The sequence below is a fragment of the Cladophialophora immunda genome (genome assembly GCF_000835495.1).
Source record: "Cladophialophora immunda strain CBS 83496 unplaced genomic scaffold supercont1.4, whole genome shotgun sequence".
NCBI lineage: Eukaryota > Fungi > Ascomycota > Eurotiomycetes > Chaetothyriales > Herpotrichiellaceae > Cladophialophora > Cladophialophora immunda.
This window is the reverse complement of record NW_015622544.1, coordinates 4,720,622-4,733,942: the sequence shown is the minus strand read 5'-3', so window position 1 is coordinate 4,733,942 and position 13,321 is coordinate 4,720,622. Positions and strand designations below refer to the sequence as shown.

The 13,321-nt window shown below is 53.7% G+C and overlaps 4 protein-coding genes across 6 annotated transcripts; 2 read left to right on the top strand and 2 right to left on the bottom strand.

Annotated features, from left to right (window-relative positions):
- Positions 1 to 55: 55 nt before the first annotated feature.
- On the bottom strand, positions 56 to 3,997 carry PV07_07985. Of its 2 annotated transcripts, XM_016395107.1 has the most exons (5): positions 2,903 to 3,997; positions 2,775 to 2,847; positions 2,581 to 2,702; positions 793 to 2,531; positions 56 to 735 (listed from the first exon to the last, which is right to left on the bottom strand). In XM_016395107.1, exons 1-5 carry the CDS (start codon positions 3,047 to 3,049, stop codon positions 519 to 521), a joined length of 2,298 nt encoding a protein of 765 aa, XP_016248526.1. In that variant the 5' UTR covers positions 3,050 to 3,997; the 3' UTR covers positions 56 to 518. The 2 variants fall into 2 exon arrangements, with proteins under 2 accessions (XP_016248526.1, XP_016248527.1); XM_016395108.1 differs by having other exon boundaries at positions 56 to 2,531.
- Positions 3,998 to 4,876: 879 nt separating this feature from the next.
- Positions 4,877 to 6,774, bottom strand: PV07_07984 (uncharacterized protein). The gene is made up of 2 exons (XM_016395106.1): positions 6,409 to 6,774; positions 4,877 to 6,348 (listed from the first exon to the last, which is right to left on the bottom strand). Exons 1-2 carry the CDS (start codon positions 6,612 to 6,614, stop codon positions 5,118 to 5,120), a joined length of 1,437 nt encoding a protein of 478 aa, XP_016248525.1. The 5' UTR covers positions 6,615 to 6,774; the 3' UTR covers positions 4,877 to 5,117.
- Positions 6,775 to 7,032: 258 nt separating this feature from the next.
- Positions 7,033 to 9,273, top strand: PV07_07983. 2 transcript variants are annotated; one of them, XM_016395105.1, is made up of 3 exons: positions 7,033 to 7,253; positions 7,304 to 7,758; positions 7,813 to 9,273. In XM_016395105.1, the coding sequence occupies exons 2-3, from the start codon at positions 7,382 to 7,384 to the stop codon at positions 9,035 to 9,037; spliced, it is 1,602 nt and encodes a 533-aa protein (XP_016248524.1). In that variant the 5' UTR covers positions 7,033 to 7,253; positions 7,304 to 7,381; the 3' UTR covers positions 9,038 to 9,273. The 2 variants fall into 2 exon arrangements, with proteins under 2 accessions (XP_016248524.1, XP_016248523.1); XM_016395104.1 differs by having other exon boundaries at positions 7,033 to 7,758.
- Positions 9,274 to 9,406: 133 nt separating this feature from the next.
- Positions 9,407 to 11,949, top strand: PV07_07982 (uncharacterized protein). The gene is made up of 6 exons (XM_016395103.1): positions 9,407 to 9,924; positions 10,024 to 10,100; positions 10,153 to 10,192; positions 10,255 to 10,324; positions 10,381 to 10,440; positions 10,536 to 11,949. The coding sequence occupies exons 1-6, from the start codon at positions 9,755 to 9,757 to the stop codon at positions 11,547 to 11,549; spliced, it is 1,431 nt and encodes a 476-aa protein (XP_016248522.1). The 5' UTR covers positions 9,407 to 9,754; the 3' UTR covers positions 11,550 to 11,949.
- The last annotated feature ends 1,372 nt before the right edge of the window (positions 11,950 to 13,321 follow it).

The window sequence follows — 13,321 nt, the reverse complement described above, 5'->3', positions numbered from 1 at the left end:
TCAGGGTACAAGCGCAGCACGCCGATTGGCTTCGTCGAAAAATGTCCTGGAACGTCTGCTTTGATGCTCTGTATGGTGCTGGTCCTGCTGGTGCTGCTTGCAATTGCTCATACTCTTCAGCTCGGCGGGCGCCTCTACAGTGGCTCTTTCCTTCCCGCAGCTGCAACAATATCAAAGGCTATGTATACCAAGAATTCCTCCCCAGGTTCTTCACCTGGCCTCTTTCCCCCGCTTCTCAGCTGTCGCCTTGAAGCAAAAACAAACTCCCCTTGACCACGCCTGCCCAAAGGATAACTGATGGAAGAAGAGCCTCCGAATGCAATCTCGAGGCCCGATGCTCTCATGCTCGCTAACCATAAACAGTCTCGTCTTTTTTGCATGATGCCCCCCAAATCTATTCCCTCGAATAGAGGATGCATCGGGAATCGTATCCACCGACTCGCTTGCCGGAAATGCCACAAAACAAACAAACAAACAAACAATCCCGCCGGCATCAGGATTGAGACCTTACTTCCTCTTCATACCGAGTCCAGGCTCGAACTGACGGCCGCCTCGTCTGACGAGTCCGGCCTCGATTCGTCTGATCCTTCTTGAATGGTCCCCTCGCCCGCTCCGAGCTTGATTTCGGTCGCCTTCGCAAACGTCTCGTATGGTGTGAGGGTGCCGAGAGCGCGCTTCATGTGCATCGGGATAAAAGACAATCCATACACGTAGCTGGCATTGACCCAGCCGAACCTGAACGCCGTCAGTGACAAGGCGGGGCAAAAACAGACTCGCCCCAAAAAAACTCACCCTTCTCGGGGAACGCCCTTGAAGTCAGCGCCTTGGTTGCCATACTCGGCCTCGACCTTGTGCGGGTCCAGCTCTCGAGTCACGTTGTACTTCTCCACCACCACCCCATTGAAGTCGACAAATGCCTTGGTGACCATGTACAGCCACTTGTACGCCAGTCGCTGTGCTTCCTCAATATATCCATACTTGATGAAGCCTCCCCATGCCAGCATCTGCTGGGGAGCCCATCCGAACGGATAGTCCCATTGCCGGTTGGGTCGATCAAGGCCGACTTCTCCGCGACTCTCCTCAGTGCCTGACACCAGGCCTCCAAAGCAATCAAACTTGGGCAGAGCGTTGAGCACCAGCGCAGCCGCCTGTTTGGGAGACGCACATCCTGCCCACATCGCCCAGAAGGTGGTTGCCGTCTCGTAGGTGGTGCGCTTCCTATTGACCGTGTCATAGTCAAAGTACATGCCCTTGGCTTCGTTCCACATATACTTGTCAATGCGGGCCTTGCGCATTCGCGCTCGTCGATCCCACGTGGCCGACGTCTCGAATCCTTCCCTTCTATTGGCGTCGGTCTGAAACTCGGTGGGTATGCTCAACCGATCTTTGAAATACTGTCGGATGCACCAGGAAATGTCAATTTCGTACTTGTACAACAGCGAATTCAGATCGATTGTGGCCAAGTTTGCCGCACAGCCTTCCAACCGGTACGACGTGTCGTGGCCAGATTCGCGGACGGCACGGTCGTGCAAAAAGTATTCATCCAGCTCGGGCTCGTGCACCTTTTCACTGTTATAGGCTTCGACAAACTCCGAAAACGTCATCCCGTGCTTTTTGGCATACGGTGTCAGTATGTGCACAAAGTGAGACGCCTCGGTCTCTGGTGGGACACCCAGGCCATCGGGCCGGTATCGTGACAGCCCAGTCGCCGGATCGTAACGAGGTGCCGACATCCACACGTTGTAGTATTCCTTGATGGCGGCTCGGATGGCGAGGCGTAAGAAATCTAGGGCTCCCGGTTCGTGCTTGATTTTGTCATAGACCTTCAGGGCCATGTCGGTCAGGAAGGGCGGTTGTGATCGAGTGAGGTAATAAGACCGGTTGGCGTTCAAAATCTTGCCATAATGTTTGATACAGAAGGTAAAGTTCAGCACCATGGACTTGGCCAGGTCGACCCTTCCGTTTTCAAGCAGACCCAGGGACTCCATGTAGCTATCCCACCCGTAAAGCTCATTGAAACGTCCTCCTGGCACAACGAACGGCTCCCCCTTGAGTGTCTCTTGTCCATTGACCATCTCTTTCTTCATAGCCAGCGCCAGAATGCCAGGTGCATCATTGAGCCCCCGTACGTATTCTGCAGTGATGGGACCTTCGGGAAGGTAGCGCACATCTAGTCGCATGTCAGGCCGGTCTTTGGCAACCTGGGTGTAGTATTCAAACTGCTCCGGGCAGCCAGAGGGAATATAGATGCGAGGCCTGGGATCGGCAGTCCAGTCTTTGGGATCGCGACCGGCCTTTTCGATTGTGGCGGCGTCCAGGCACCGGGTCAGATTGTTCCAAAACTCATCCCTGATGCGGCGCGAAAGGCGATCGACCGGGTTTTCACTCAGTCGAGAGCGGTGTATCTTGACCACCTTCTTGCCCAAATCTTTAGCCAGAGTTAACTCTTGTAGGAGGTTGCTGATCATGTAATTTCCGCGGACTTCGGCCGAGCGGTAGCCTGCAGAAGCCAATGTGCCCAAGTTGATGTGCTGTGAAGGGGTCAGTGTCTGGCAATATCGACGGCTGGCTTGAGCCTACCTTGGGACCGTTATCTTCTATTGTGATTTGTTGGTTCTTGTCCACGTCTTCCCGTTCCAAAAGATCCTCCAAGGTGCGGTCAACGTCCACCAGTAACTCCTGGTGTTGTTGGTGGTGTTCATCTGCGACGACACTGTATCAGCCATCTTTTGTTCTGTGCCCACAAATGAGTTTGGGGGGGGACATGTACGCACCGTGACTTGTCCTCCGAGCGGGATAGTTGCCCTTGAAAGCCTCGAGAGCGTTTTCGCGAGTGGTTTTGATGTACTGTCAACAAAGGGTCAGCAGTGGTCAGAAAGGGAAAAGGGGCAAGGTGACAGACTGAAGTGACGGCTCTATTTCGTGACCCCAAGAGTTGTCGTCTCACGGCTTCCTCATCGTAGTAAACAGAGGGTGAGGAATAAGGATCCCTGCGCTCGAGAGATGAACTCCGTCGACGATGATGGTGCACCGCATTTGGCAAGCTCATGACCAGCGACCTCAGCTCTCTCTGTAATTTTTTGAGTTGAGGAGTATTTTCCAGGAAAAGAGTGTGCAAGAGGCCGTTATGTTTTGTGCAAATCCGTGGGAGGAGGGCTGTGGAAAAGGTAGCCGGCGGTTGATTATCAAGGGTATTTCCCCAGCACAGAATACGATGTTGCAGACAAGGAGGCAACCACAGGGACGGAGATTGGAGGCTTTGGGTGGTGATGACAGGGGCGATGATGTCGACTTTCCAGAGCTCGGACCCGCTGAAATCTCCAAATCTTGTAGGGCTGTAGGTGGTAGGTAGTAGGCGGTTTGGTGGCTGCGCCCGGGGTTAAGGATGGTCTTGGGTCGAGCTTTTAGGGTCGCTGAATCCGGCTGTGCCGAGTCAGTCTCTTTCCGAGCACACGACCAGCAAAGCAGTGTGTAAGAATAAGGAAGGCGTCGAGAGGAAGGTCAGCTGGACGAAGAGTGAGGTGTGAGGTGTGGGATGCGAGACAAAGGAGACGCGAATGAGGGATTTGTGGTAGTGGTGGTGGTGGTCGGCGGTCGACAGTGGTGAATGGACGACGATGGGATGGTGTTTTGTTCTGTTGATCGCTCAGCGGTTGGGTCCTGCCGGTGAGAAATTGACCTGAAAGTGAAAAGAACGAAAGCAGCAGCCGCCGCCGCCAGTAGTACGCTTCAAAGCCACCTGCGTGCGGTGTGGGCAGTCGCAGGTCAGGTGGACTGTCGTAGACACAACAAACGAGGTCGAACTATTTTTATGGCTGGCGGGCTTGCTGGACAACTCTCTCTGTCTGGCTCGTCTGCCTCTCCTTCTGTCCCTTTGCCCCCTCTTGAACCCCGTCAACAACTTAGACAGAGTCTCGGAGTCGGTTGGTCTCGATGGCAAGGTTAGTCAGGGTTGCCTCCTCTGAAAAATTTTCACTCGTAGCGGGCGATCGATGCAAGAATTGCTTTTGGGCCAGACTGTGAACTCCAATGCCCTGCGAGGGTGCTATCTCCTTTGTGTTAGCGACCGTGGAGGTGGACCAGGGGGCTTGTGGGGGTCTCCAGGTGCGATAGTTGAATTGGGATATCGAACCGCTGGTGTTATCATCTCTGAGACCTTTGCAGACGGACTGAACGGAATCCTAGGAGCCCCTCGGAGTCCGTGCCAGCCAGCTGCATGCAGATGTGTCTGTCCAATGTCTGCCAAATGTGTCCACAGACCCTGCAGTGTGACTTGTCCAGACTCGTCCTCGTCCTCGATGCGCAACTAGTTGAACCGACCCCCAAATTCTGTGGCATGTCCAGTCTGGCTGGCCGTGGGCGGCACACGCAGGGCACCATGTCACACACAAGATCGACAATGCCTCCCTAGGTAGGTAGGTCCTCGTCTGCGCAGTAACAAGGGTGCTGATCAGTGTCTCGTATCCCCTTTAGCCGAGTTGCGACATGCTGACTTCCACCGTCATCTTGATCTTGATTTCACCCAAATCCCTGATCCTGCCATCCTCATCAACCTCAGCCTTGTTGCACCTCTTAGACTCGGCACCGGCCCCGTCGCCATAGCCCTGTGCCTAGGGAGATGTTCCCCAGACCGAGCTTTCCCCCTCCATCGCTTGCTTAGCCTTTTTGTGTAACCACGTTTCCCTGGGACGGGGGGGCGAACCAATCGCTCTGAGCGGTTGCTGTACCTTTCCATCCCACATTCCATTCCGGCTTTCGCCATCCGCATTGCAGCTGCATCCAGCCGACCGTTGCTCCTGCAGGGGCATCCAAGCGCTACTAAGTTAGCATTGCCCGCCAACCACCTTGATGGAGAATGCTATCAAAAAGGCTGTCCACCAAAGATCTGCATCTGGGGTACGGACTAGTCTGATACCCCCTGCTGCCCTCGGGTACTGACTAGTTCGGTGCCTGACACGAGACATTTCATGTAACCAGATACTTTTTAACTACTTTGGTATATAGTTTTCCGTAATGCGGTGTGTTGGTACCCGGAAGACCCTCGTTACCATGTACCACCATCGCGACAGGTCATGACGAGTTCCCCAACGTCTCCGCCCAGCATATCTCCCTCCTGTCTACACGGCCATGCTTGTCAAATCCATGCAAGTCTCACGTCTGTCCTGTTCAGAGGGACATACCCGCCCACACCACCCACACCAACTGCGTGCCGTCCCTTTGGCTTCCCTCTCTAGATATTTGCCACTTTCCCTCTCATCTTCCCACTCCCAAACCCCCGCCCCGACCTTGACACGCTTCTTGACCTTCTTCTTGACCACACCCCCTATGCCCTCGATTTCTTGCTGGAGATACCCTGGCTTGTTGCTGCCATAAACTGAATCTGGCGTGCCTACTCGGCTGAGGCCGTTTCTGTCCGCCTCCGACGCATCATGCGCCTTACCTTCAGAGCAATCAATCTCCACCCAGCATATGGCTTTGCCGCTTGTCTCTAGGCAATCTTCCCCGCGGCCGCATTTTTGAGCTTGGTTTCCTAACCCCAGCCCGGTGCCCAAGCCGTCGCCAATATGCGTCGAATACCGAGAACGCCAGGTCCATACTCTCTTGTAAGTGGTATCAGCCGTGCGCAGACTCTGGCCACAGGGCGCACACAAATAAACCCCACGAGTTTCGCACGTGCATGGACCTCGGAGAAATGCGGAAGAAGTCAAAGAATGGTTCGAGCTGGTGGTTGACTCGTGATTCTCTAAGTCTGCGGTGGTGCCCAACGTGGATGAGCTGGAAGCTGACCGTTCCGATCGCATCGAACTCGCACTGGACAAGAGGGGACTATCGCTAGCATCGTCGGCAGAGCCAATGGCTTGCAGATGCGCTTCAATCGGAGCGTCGAGACAGGTCTTGCAAAGTCGGCGAAAACGATCTTTCAGTCTCACAGTGCTGGGAGATTTGGCGGCACAGTTACGGCATACGACCGTTCCACATCGACGACATGGAGCCACCAAATCTCGAGCACAAGAGCTGATCTTGCTCGAAAGGCCGACTGATGCATAGAGGCCCCCAGGATTCTGCGGTGGCCAACCTCCCGCGATAGCTTCGGCTGTCGCCTGCACCTGCGAGATCACAGGGCTTTGATGCAGGGCTGTACTCCCAGAGGAGGCTTCAGTATGCGGTCTTTCTCTTTGTGCCAGGAGTGCTTCTGCTAGCACTGGTCTTCCGTCATGAATGCAACGCAGGGACTGAGACTTGAGTTGATGCGCATACTGTGAGAGGCCATTGTGGACACTTCGACAGGTGGCCGCTAGAGCGTGCAGATCATTGAGATCTAGATGAGAGGACAGGGACAGGGCAATCCTAATAGGACCACGAGGTTAGTACGTAGAGGGGTTCATGCAGCCATGTGTCAATGCCTACGGATAGCATGTCAAAGCGGCAGCCAGTTTGTTGGGTCTCGATGACAGTACTTGGACGTTGTGGATGCCGAGAACCTTGCTCACTGCATCTGAGCCTCCATTGAGAGCAGGTTTCAGCTGATTTTGGTGGGATGATGGGCCCGTGTCAAAGCGCGACCGACTGCTAGATGAGCAGTCGTCGTCATCAAGATCGAAGAACACTGCCATGTCGCCATTTGAGTCTGGAGAAAAAGATGGACAGAGCGGCAACCCCGCAAGTTGAACGAAAGATAACCAGTAACAAGGAATGCAGAATGAAATGAAGTTGGGCTGAATGAGGACAGAGGCACAGAGACCTTGTGACGCAGCAGATGAGGCACGATGTTTGTTGAAACTGCGGAGAAGGGAGAGTTCGCAGCAGATGAACCGGCACCAACGGTATCGAGGAGTGAGGGGCCGCCAGAGCCGCCCGAGCGAGGCATGTGACGGTGATGCGTCAACGACTTGGGAGGCCAACGAACCACGCGTTGGGCTCATTAGGCCTAGCAGGCGTGCCTAGGGCTGGTTCTGGTTAGCATGGGGATGTTCCCGCAACTGCTGAAAGCAAAAAAGGAGCTGGGCTTGTAGAGAACTCGTCACTTCATGGCGGGGACGGAGCATTTCTGTTTTCATTGCGACCCGATATCTATTGCGGCATCTTCAGGGGATTGTTGATTGGACACCTACACCTCTCTGACGGTTTCCGCAAGCACCCTTCTGCCATTTGCGACCCGAAAACACAAGCCAGCTTTTACTGCGAATTGGTTGAAAGCTGAACCGAGGCATCTTTAAGCGTATCGTCTGCATACTAAACATCTCACTTCTCGTGTGCGCTGAATTCCAAGACAACAGAAATTTCTATCCTGACTGTTGTCAAGATCCGAACCCTCGCTGCGCTTTTTCTCCAGCAACGACAAGCCTAGATCTCCGACAGGGGAATTGTGACAACAGACAAGATGACTTCGGTTCAACTCCCACCGTTCAACAGCACGCCAGTCGAGCAGATCCCTTCCATCGTCTCTCGGCTGCGAAACACATTCTTCTCTCAGAAGACCCGTCCTGCTGAGTTCCGCATCAAGCAGCTGCGCAAGCTCTACTGGGCAATTGCGGACCACGAGAAAGAGCTCTTGGAGGCGCTATCGCGAGATTTGGGTAAAAGCTCTTTCGAAGCCTTCACTGGGGAGATCAACTGGACCCAAAATGATATCGTATTCACGACTCAAAATCTAGAAAAATGGATGAAAGATGAGAAGCCTGCCGACATTGCCTTCTCGAACCGACTGGTCAACCCCAGAATCCGAAAGGATCCCCTAGGTGTGGTCCTTGTGATCGGGTAAGCAACCTTGATCGGTCTCGTAAAATCATTCTGGAACTAACACCACTCAAGCGCCTTCAACTTCCCCGTGAATTTGTCCTTTGGCCCCATGATTGGAGCCATTGCGGCAGGAAATACTGTCGTTTTGAAGCCCTCCGAGCAGTCGCCCAACAGTGCTGCAGTCATGCAAAAAATCATCGAGACGGCACTTGATCCTGACTGTTATGCTTGCGTTCAGGGTGCGATCCCTGAAACTTCAGCCTTGCTGGAGCAGAAGTGGGACAAAATCTTCTTTACTGGCTCTGCCCGCACAGCCAAGGTCATTGCGCAGGCAGCGGCAAAAAATCTGACTCCAGTTGCTCTCGAGTTGGGTGGACGGAATCCTGCAATTGTGACCAAGAAGGCAGATATGCGCTTGGTGGCTCGACGGCTGCTGTGGTCCAAGACCATGAACGCAGGTCAGGTTTGTATCAGCCAAAACTGCATCCTGGCGGATAGGGAAGTCGTCCCGACTCTGATCGCAGAGCTGAAGGCGGCTATCAAAGAATTCTTCCCGGAGGGCGCTAAGAAGAGCGCCGACTACGCCAGGATAGTCAACCTCAACTCATTCAATCGCATCAAGAAGATGCTCGATAACACTTCGGGCAGAATTGTGATTGGCGGAACCATGGATGCGGACCAGCTCTTCATTGAGCCGACTGTTATCGAAGTCGCAGATCCCAAGGACTCACTGCTGGTAGAAGAGTCTTTTGGCCCTCTTATCCCCATATTGCCCGTCGACAACCTGGATCAAGCCATCAGTATTGCCAATGAGCTCCATGAGACCCCATTGGGCGTGTACGCCTTTGGATCCAAGGCCGAGACCGATAGAGTCTTAGCCAGCACACGGTCTGGTGGTGCGAGCATCAACGATGGCTTCTTCCACGGCATCATACCGAACTTACCCTTCGGTGGTGTGGGCGACTCGGGCACTGGAGCCTATCGCGGCAAAGCTTCCTTCGACTGCTTTACGCATCAACGATCAGTCACCTATACACCGAGCTGGATGGAAAGTTTGTTGGCTGTGAGATACCCTCCTTTTGCCGGAACTGGCAAGCTGGCCCAATTCAATAAGATGGGACTTCTCAAGCCAGACTTTGATCGAAACGGCAATCGGAAGATAGGGGTCATGTGGTACCTGCTCACGCTGGGGGCTGGGAGTGTAACGGGAGGTGCATTTCGAGCAGCCTTGATAGCGGGCATCTGCTTCGCCTTGAAGGCGTTTATGGATGGGAAATCACTACCAGGCAGCAAATAAGGGCGGGATTTCTGAGATATTCCCATCGCAGCGGCACGGCTCGGATAATCATCAGGAGATAGCAACACACGGAGGAGACAGATCTGACTCCATTCTATATGCATGGCACAGTAATACTTACGAGAAGCCTCCTTGTCAGCCGGGACGGTTCGACGGTGAACTTGATAGTGTGGGGAGGCGCGTTGATCAGGCTGACCCGTTGGCAAGGCTGGCCCTTGCCTTGCGGCATGTGTACGAGGTAGGCTTATCGATAAACTGGGCACCGCCACAGAGCCCAGAGCCACCGGGCCACCAAGCCACCACCGCCAAAATGCACCCAAAGCCAACTTAGTCTTGCTCGCTCCAGGGTCCAAAGTGCGCGTCATCCACAGAATCAGGGCCGCCCCAACGAGGTTACCGAGCTGCTTCGTCCATCCCGCATGGCTTTCCCATACCACGATCATCATCTCCTGCTTGGGATTGGATGGTTTTTTTGCAGCCACCCAACTTCCACCGCCCCTGCAACCCATACGAGTATCTTGTTGGCATTATTCTCCCAGACAAAGGCCCTCGAGTCTCCCCCCTCCGAAACCTAGCCTCTCATTCTTATCCGTTCTACCACAAGACGGTCGCTCCTTGAACTCTAGTCCCTACAACACCTCACCGGCGGTCAAAGTGCGCACGCGAGTTCTTTCTCGGAGCCTGCGAGAGAAAAAAAAGATTCCCAAGGCTCATATCATGACCTCTACCTCGAATACACCTTTTGCTACACCTGCGACCTCTAATCCCAACACCAGACCGGGTACGCCCAGTTCGTCTACCCCTCCCACGGGAGGCACTGTTCCTGCCGATAACGATCTGCGAGATGATAGCTCAAAGCTGAGGACATTCCTGGGCCTGTTGAAGAAGTACGTCGTTGCTAGAAACAAAATATTTCCAGCTGTCAGGAGGCAGGGGTGTCCTTGGATGTTCAGGATATTGTGCTGACTTGGCTGGGCACGAACCAGGTTTATCGGCGTCTCAGATATCGCAAATGTTCGCTTTTCACTGCCTTCACAGTTAATAGAACCGATACCAAACCTAGGTATGTGCAGTCGCAAGCGCTACCGAGGGGCAAAGGTGTTGACAGCATGCAGAGTACTGGCACTACCTGGATAGGCCTGAGACTTTCGTCAGGTGAGGCTGCGTTTCCTCGGAGGCACTTTATCTTTCAAAAATATCCTGACAGAGTCCTGCAGTATAGGAAGATCAGATGAGCCTCTCGGTCGCATGTTGGAAGTCCTACGCTTTTGGTTCACCAAAGATCTGGTTTGTGAAGAGTCTTTCGCCGTCTTCCTGGTGGCTGAGGCTAAAAGAGTGTGCAGAAATATGTGAAAGGCAAGCCCTGCAAACCCTATAATTCGACGCTGGGAGAGTTCTTCAGGGTAAGTTGCAATTCGTCTCACTTTCGCCCGTCATTTGTACAGATGACCGTCCAACAAGTATGGTCTCTGTCTAACGCAGCACCTCCCCTGTCTAGTGCCACTGGGAAGTCCATGCAGACGCCCCGCCTATATCAAACCCTGCCAAAGCGCCGCCTCAGCCGTCCGTCGACCCTACAGAGCCTCAAGCCAACGGCTACACCGGCGAGGAGCCAGTCCGAATATCGTTTCTCACTGAACAGACCTCACACCATCCTCCCGTCTCAGCATATTGGTATGAATGCCCTTCTCGTGGCATCGTTGCCCGAGGTTACGACCAAATCTCTGCCAAGTTCACAGGCACATCTGTTCGCGTGATCCCAGGTGTCTACAACCGGGGCATCTTTATCACCCTCACACAGCGGGAAAACGAAGAATACCAGCTCGCCCACCCGGCCGCCTCACTAGGGGGTCTGCTTCGGGGCTCGCTGTACATCTCTGTCGCGGACACATGCTCAATAACATGTCCGCAGACGAGGCTAAAATGCCTCCTTACATACGTGGAAGAGTCTTGGTTTGGCAAGGCGCAGAACCGGGTCCATGGTCTCATTTTCCGCTATGACCCGTCTGACGACAAATATTCCCGCGTCAAGGACGTTCCCGAGAAGGATATCCTGGTTAAGCTTGAAGGATGCTGGCAAGAACAAATCGTATACACGATCCCGAACAGCGCAGCGGTCAAGGAGACCGCAAACATCGAACCAACTTCCGACAAGCAACTCCTCATTGACTTACAACCTTTGTTTCCGGTGCCCAAGGCGTGTCCCCCACCCCACGAGCAACTGCCGCATGAGTCTCGCACGTTCTGGGCGGAGGTTACCACCGCGATCAACGAGAAGCGCTACTCGGATGCAACAAGGATGAAACAAGACTTGGAGCAAGCCCAGAGAGACAAAGCCGCAAAGAGGAAAGACTTGAATGTCGAGTTTCAGCCGAGGTTTTTCACGTCGCCCACCGAGCCGAACGGGAAGCCCGAGTTGACCACGTACGGGAAGGAGACATTGGCCGGGCTGGAGAAGAAAGAATACGTCATCGATTTTGTACCGGAGCCAGGGATTGATGCTGACATGTAGAGCATGAAAGCGAGGAGTTGCGATGATGTCCTCGGAACTGGTCTGGTGAGAAAGAAGAGATGGAAGAGAAGGAGTATATCGTCAACGATTGGGTCGACAGACACATATGAGAGTGTACATACAGGATAGGGGGCCACAGTTGGATCATAAACATGCTCCATAACTATGCTCCTAAGGACGGCTGACGCATAAATATCGGGCGAGGTTTAGACGGGGGCCCGTACAGTGCCTATGGCCAGGCGAGACTGGTCCTCAGGTTCGAGGGCACATGCGATACGTAATGAGTTTTTGGGTAAAGACATGATTTGGCATTGGAAATCTGCGGAGGGCATTTTTAATGAATGATAGATCATCTGCTAGTAAAAAGGATATAGGAGCATTGACACCATTTATGGCGCAGGCTGTTGTTTGCTGGTTTCCTTACTCGACTCCAACACCCTGGCGCGGCCTCGCAGGGGAGGAGAGCAGGCGAAGACAGACAAAACGCACAAGGAAGGAATGTGGTCCAAAGCCTCACCTGTCTACTGTGCTGCCCTCTTCACACAATGGCTGGACTGAAAGTGAGCATTCGACAAGAAACGAAGATGGATTCTGGATTCCCTCGACCACGACTTCGCCCAAGGCCAGTCAGACCCAGTGAAACCAACGACATTCTGAGATCAACAACAAGAACAAGACCCTGTAAAGCCACCGTACCGTTCTTGACATCTTGAGCCTGCGGGTGTCTCCATGAGAAGAGGGCGGTCACCAGGCTCTACCCTGTTGCAATTGTGAAGTTGAATGCATCCAGGGCAAATGTCGTTCTCGCTCACGTCTTCTGAGAAGATTCTCGACTCTGGTCCTTGCGTGCAGCAATGAAGTCCATGCCAGGGTACTATTCCCCGAGAGCTCGCCTTGATATCGACCGTGCGTCAAAGGGAAGAAGCTCAAGACCCGGCAATTGGGGCCCTTCGTGGTCCCTGTTGATACTGAATTGGCTCGACAATTGCGGAGGGCCGTATCCATGGAGTGAGCAATTCCCTGCATGCCTTCTGCTGCTGACACGCGCAGAAAGGGGCGCGAAACAATTCGCCTCGAGTTGAGAGGTCGGTGAGGTGGCAGTTTAGGGTCGAATCAACAGGTGGGAAATTTGGAAAAGGAGAGAGGTTGCCACGGCACGTGGACCAAGGAGAACATAAAGAAAGTACTCCGTACTCTGTACTTCGTGTCTACCTTTCTATCCCGCATCGCCCTTGACAGCTCTCGACCGTTGAAGCCCTTGGGGTCTTATGGGTCTCTTCCTCGTGGCCTCATGAGCTTGAATACGGGGAGGGTGGAGGGTTTTGCTGCCTCCTTCGTCGTGACCGGTGCCATACATAAACCAGAAAGGCTCATCATTTCGTCTTCCACATGCCTTGTAATAATATTGTCTGGAAGGTCTTCGTCAGCAACTTCTCGCTGTTTTTACGGTTCCTGGCCATCGCAAGGTGGCCTGGACGAGACCCTTGCCCACAAGGAAGCGAATCCGAATACGATGCATGCATGCGAGTACCCCTTAGCTATGTACTCCGTACCTCCTTGATGCGTCTCATTCTCCCGTGTCGTGTGGGAGAGACGCCGGTTCCTGCATGATGCATCTCTGAGCCTTGGCTTTTGCCGGCGTTGACCACATGCTTGTTGTTCTTGCTCGAAGAAGGGGGAGGGGGGAGTGGCTTCTAGAAGAACGCGTAGATTTGCGCCCTGACGTTTTCTTCGCGTCAAGCTAGGCCTCGAACCGACGACGGAACTCAAAC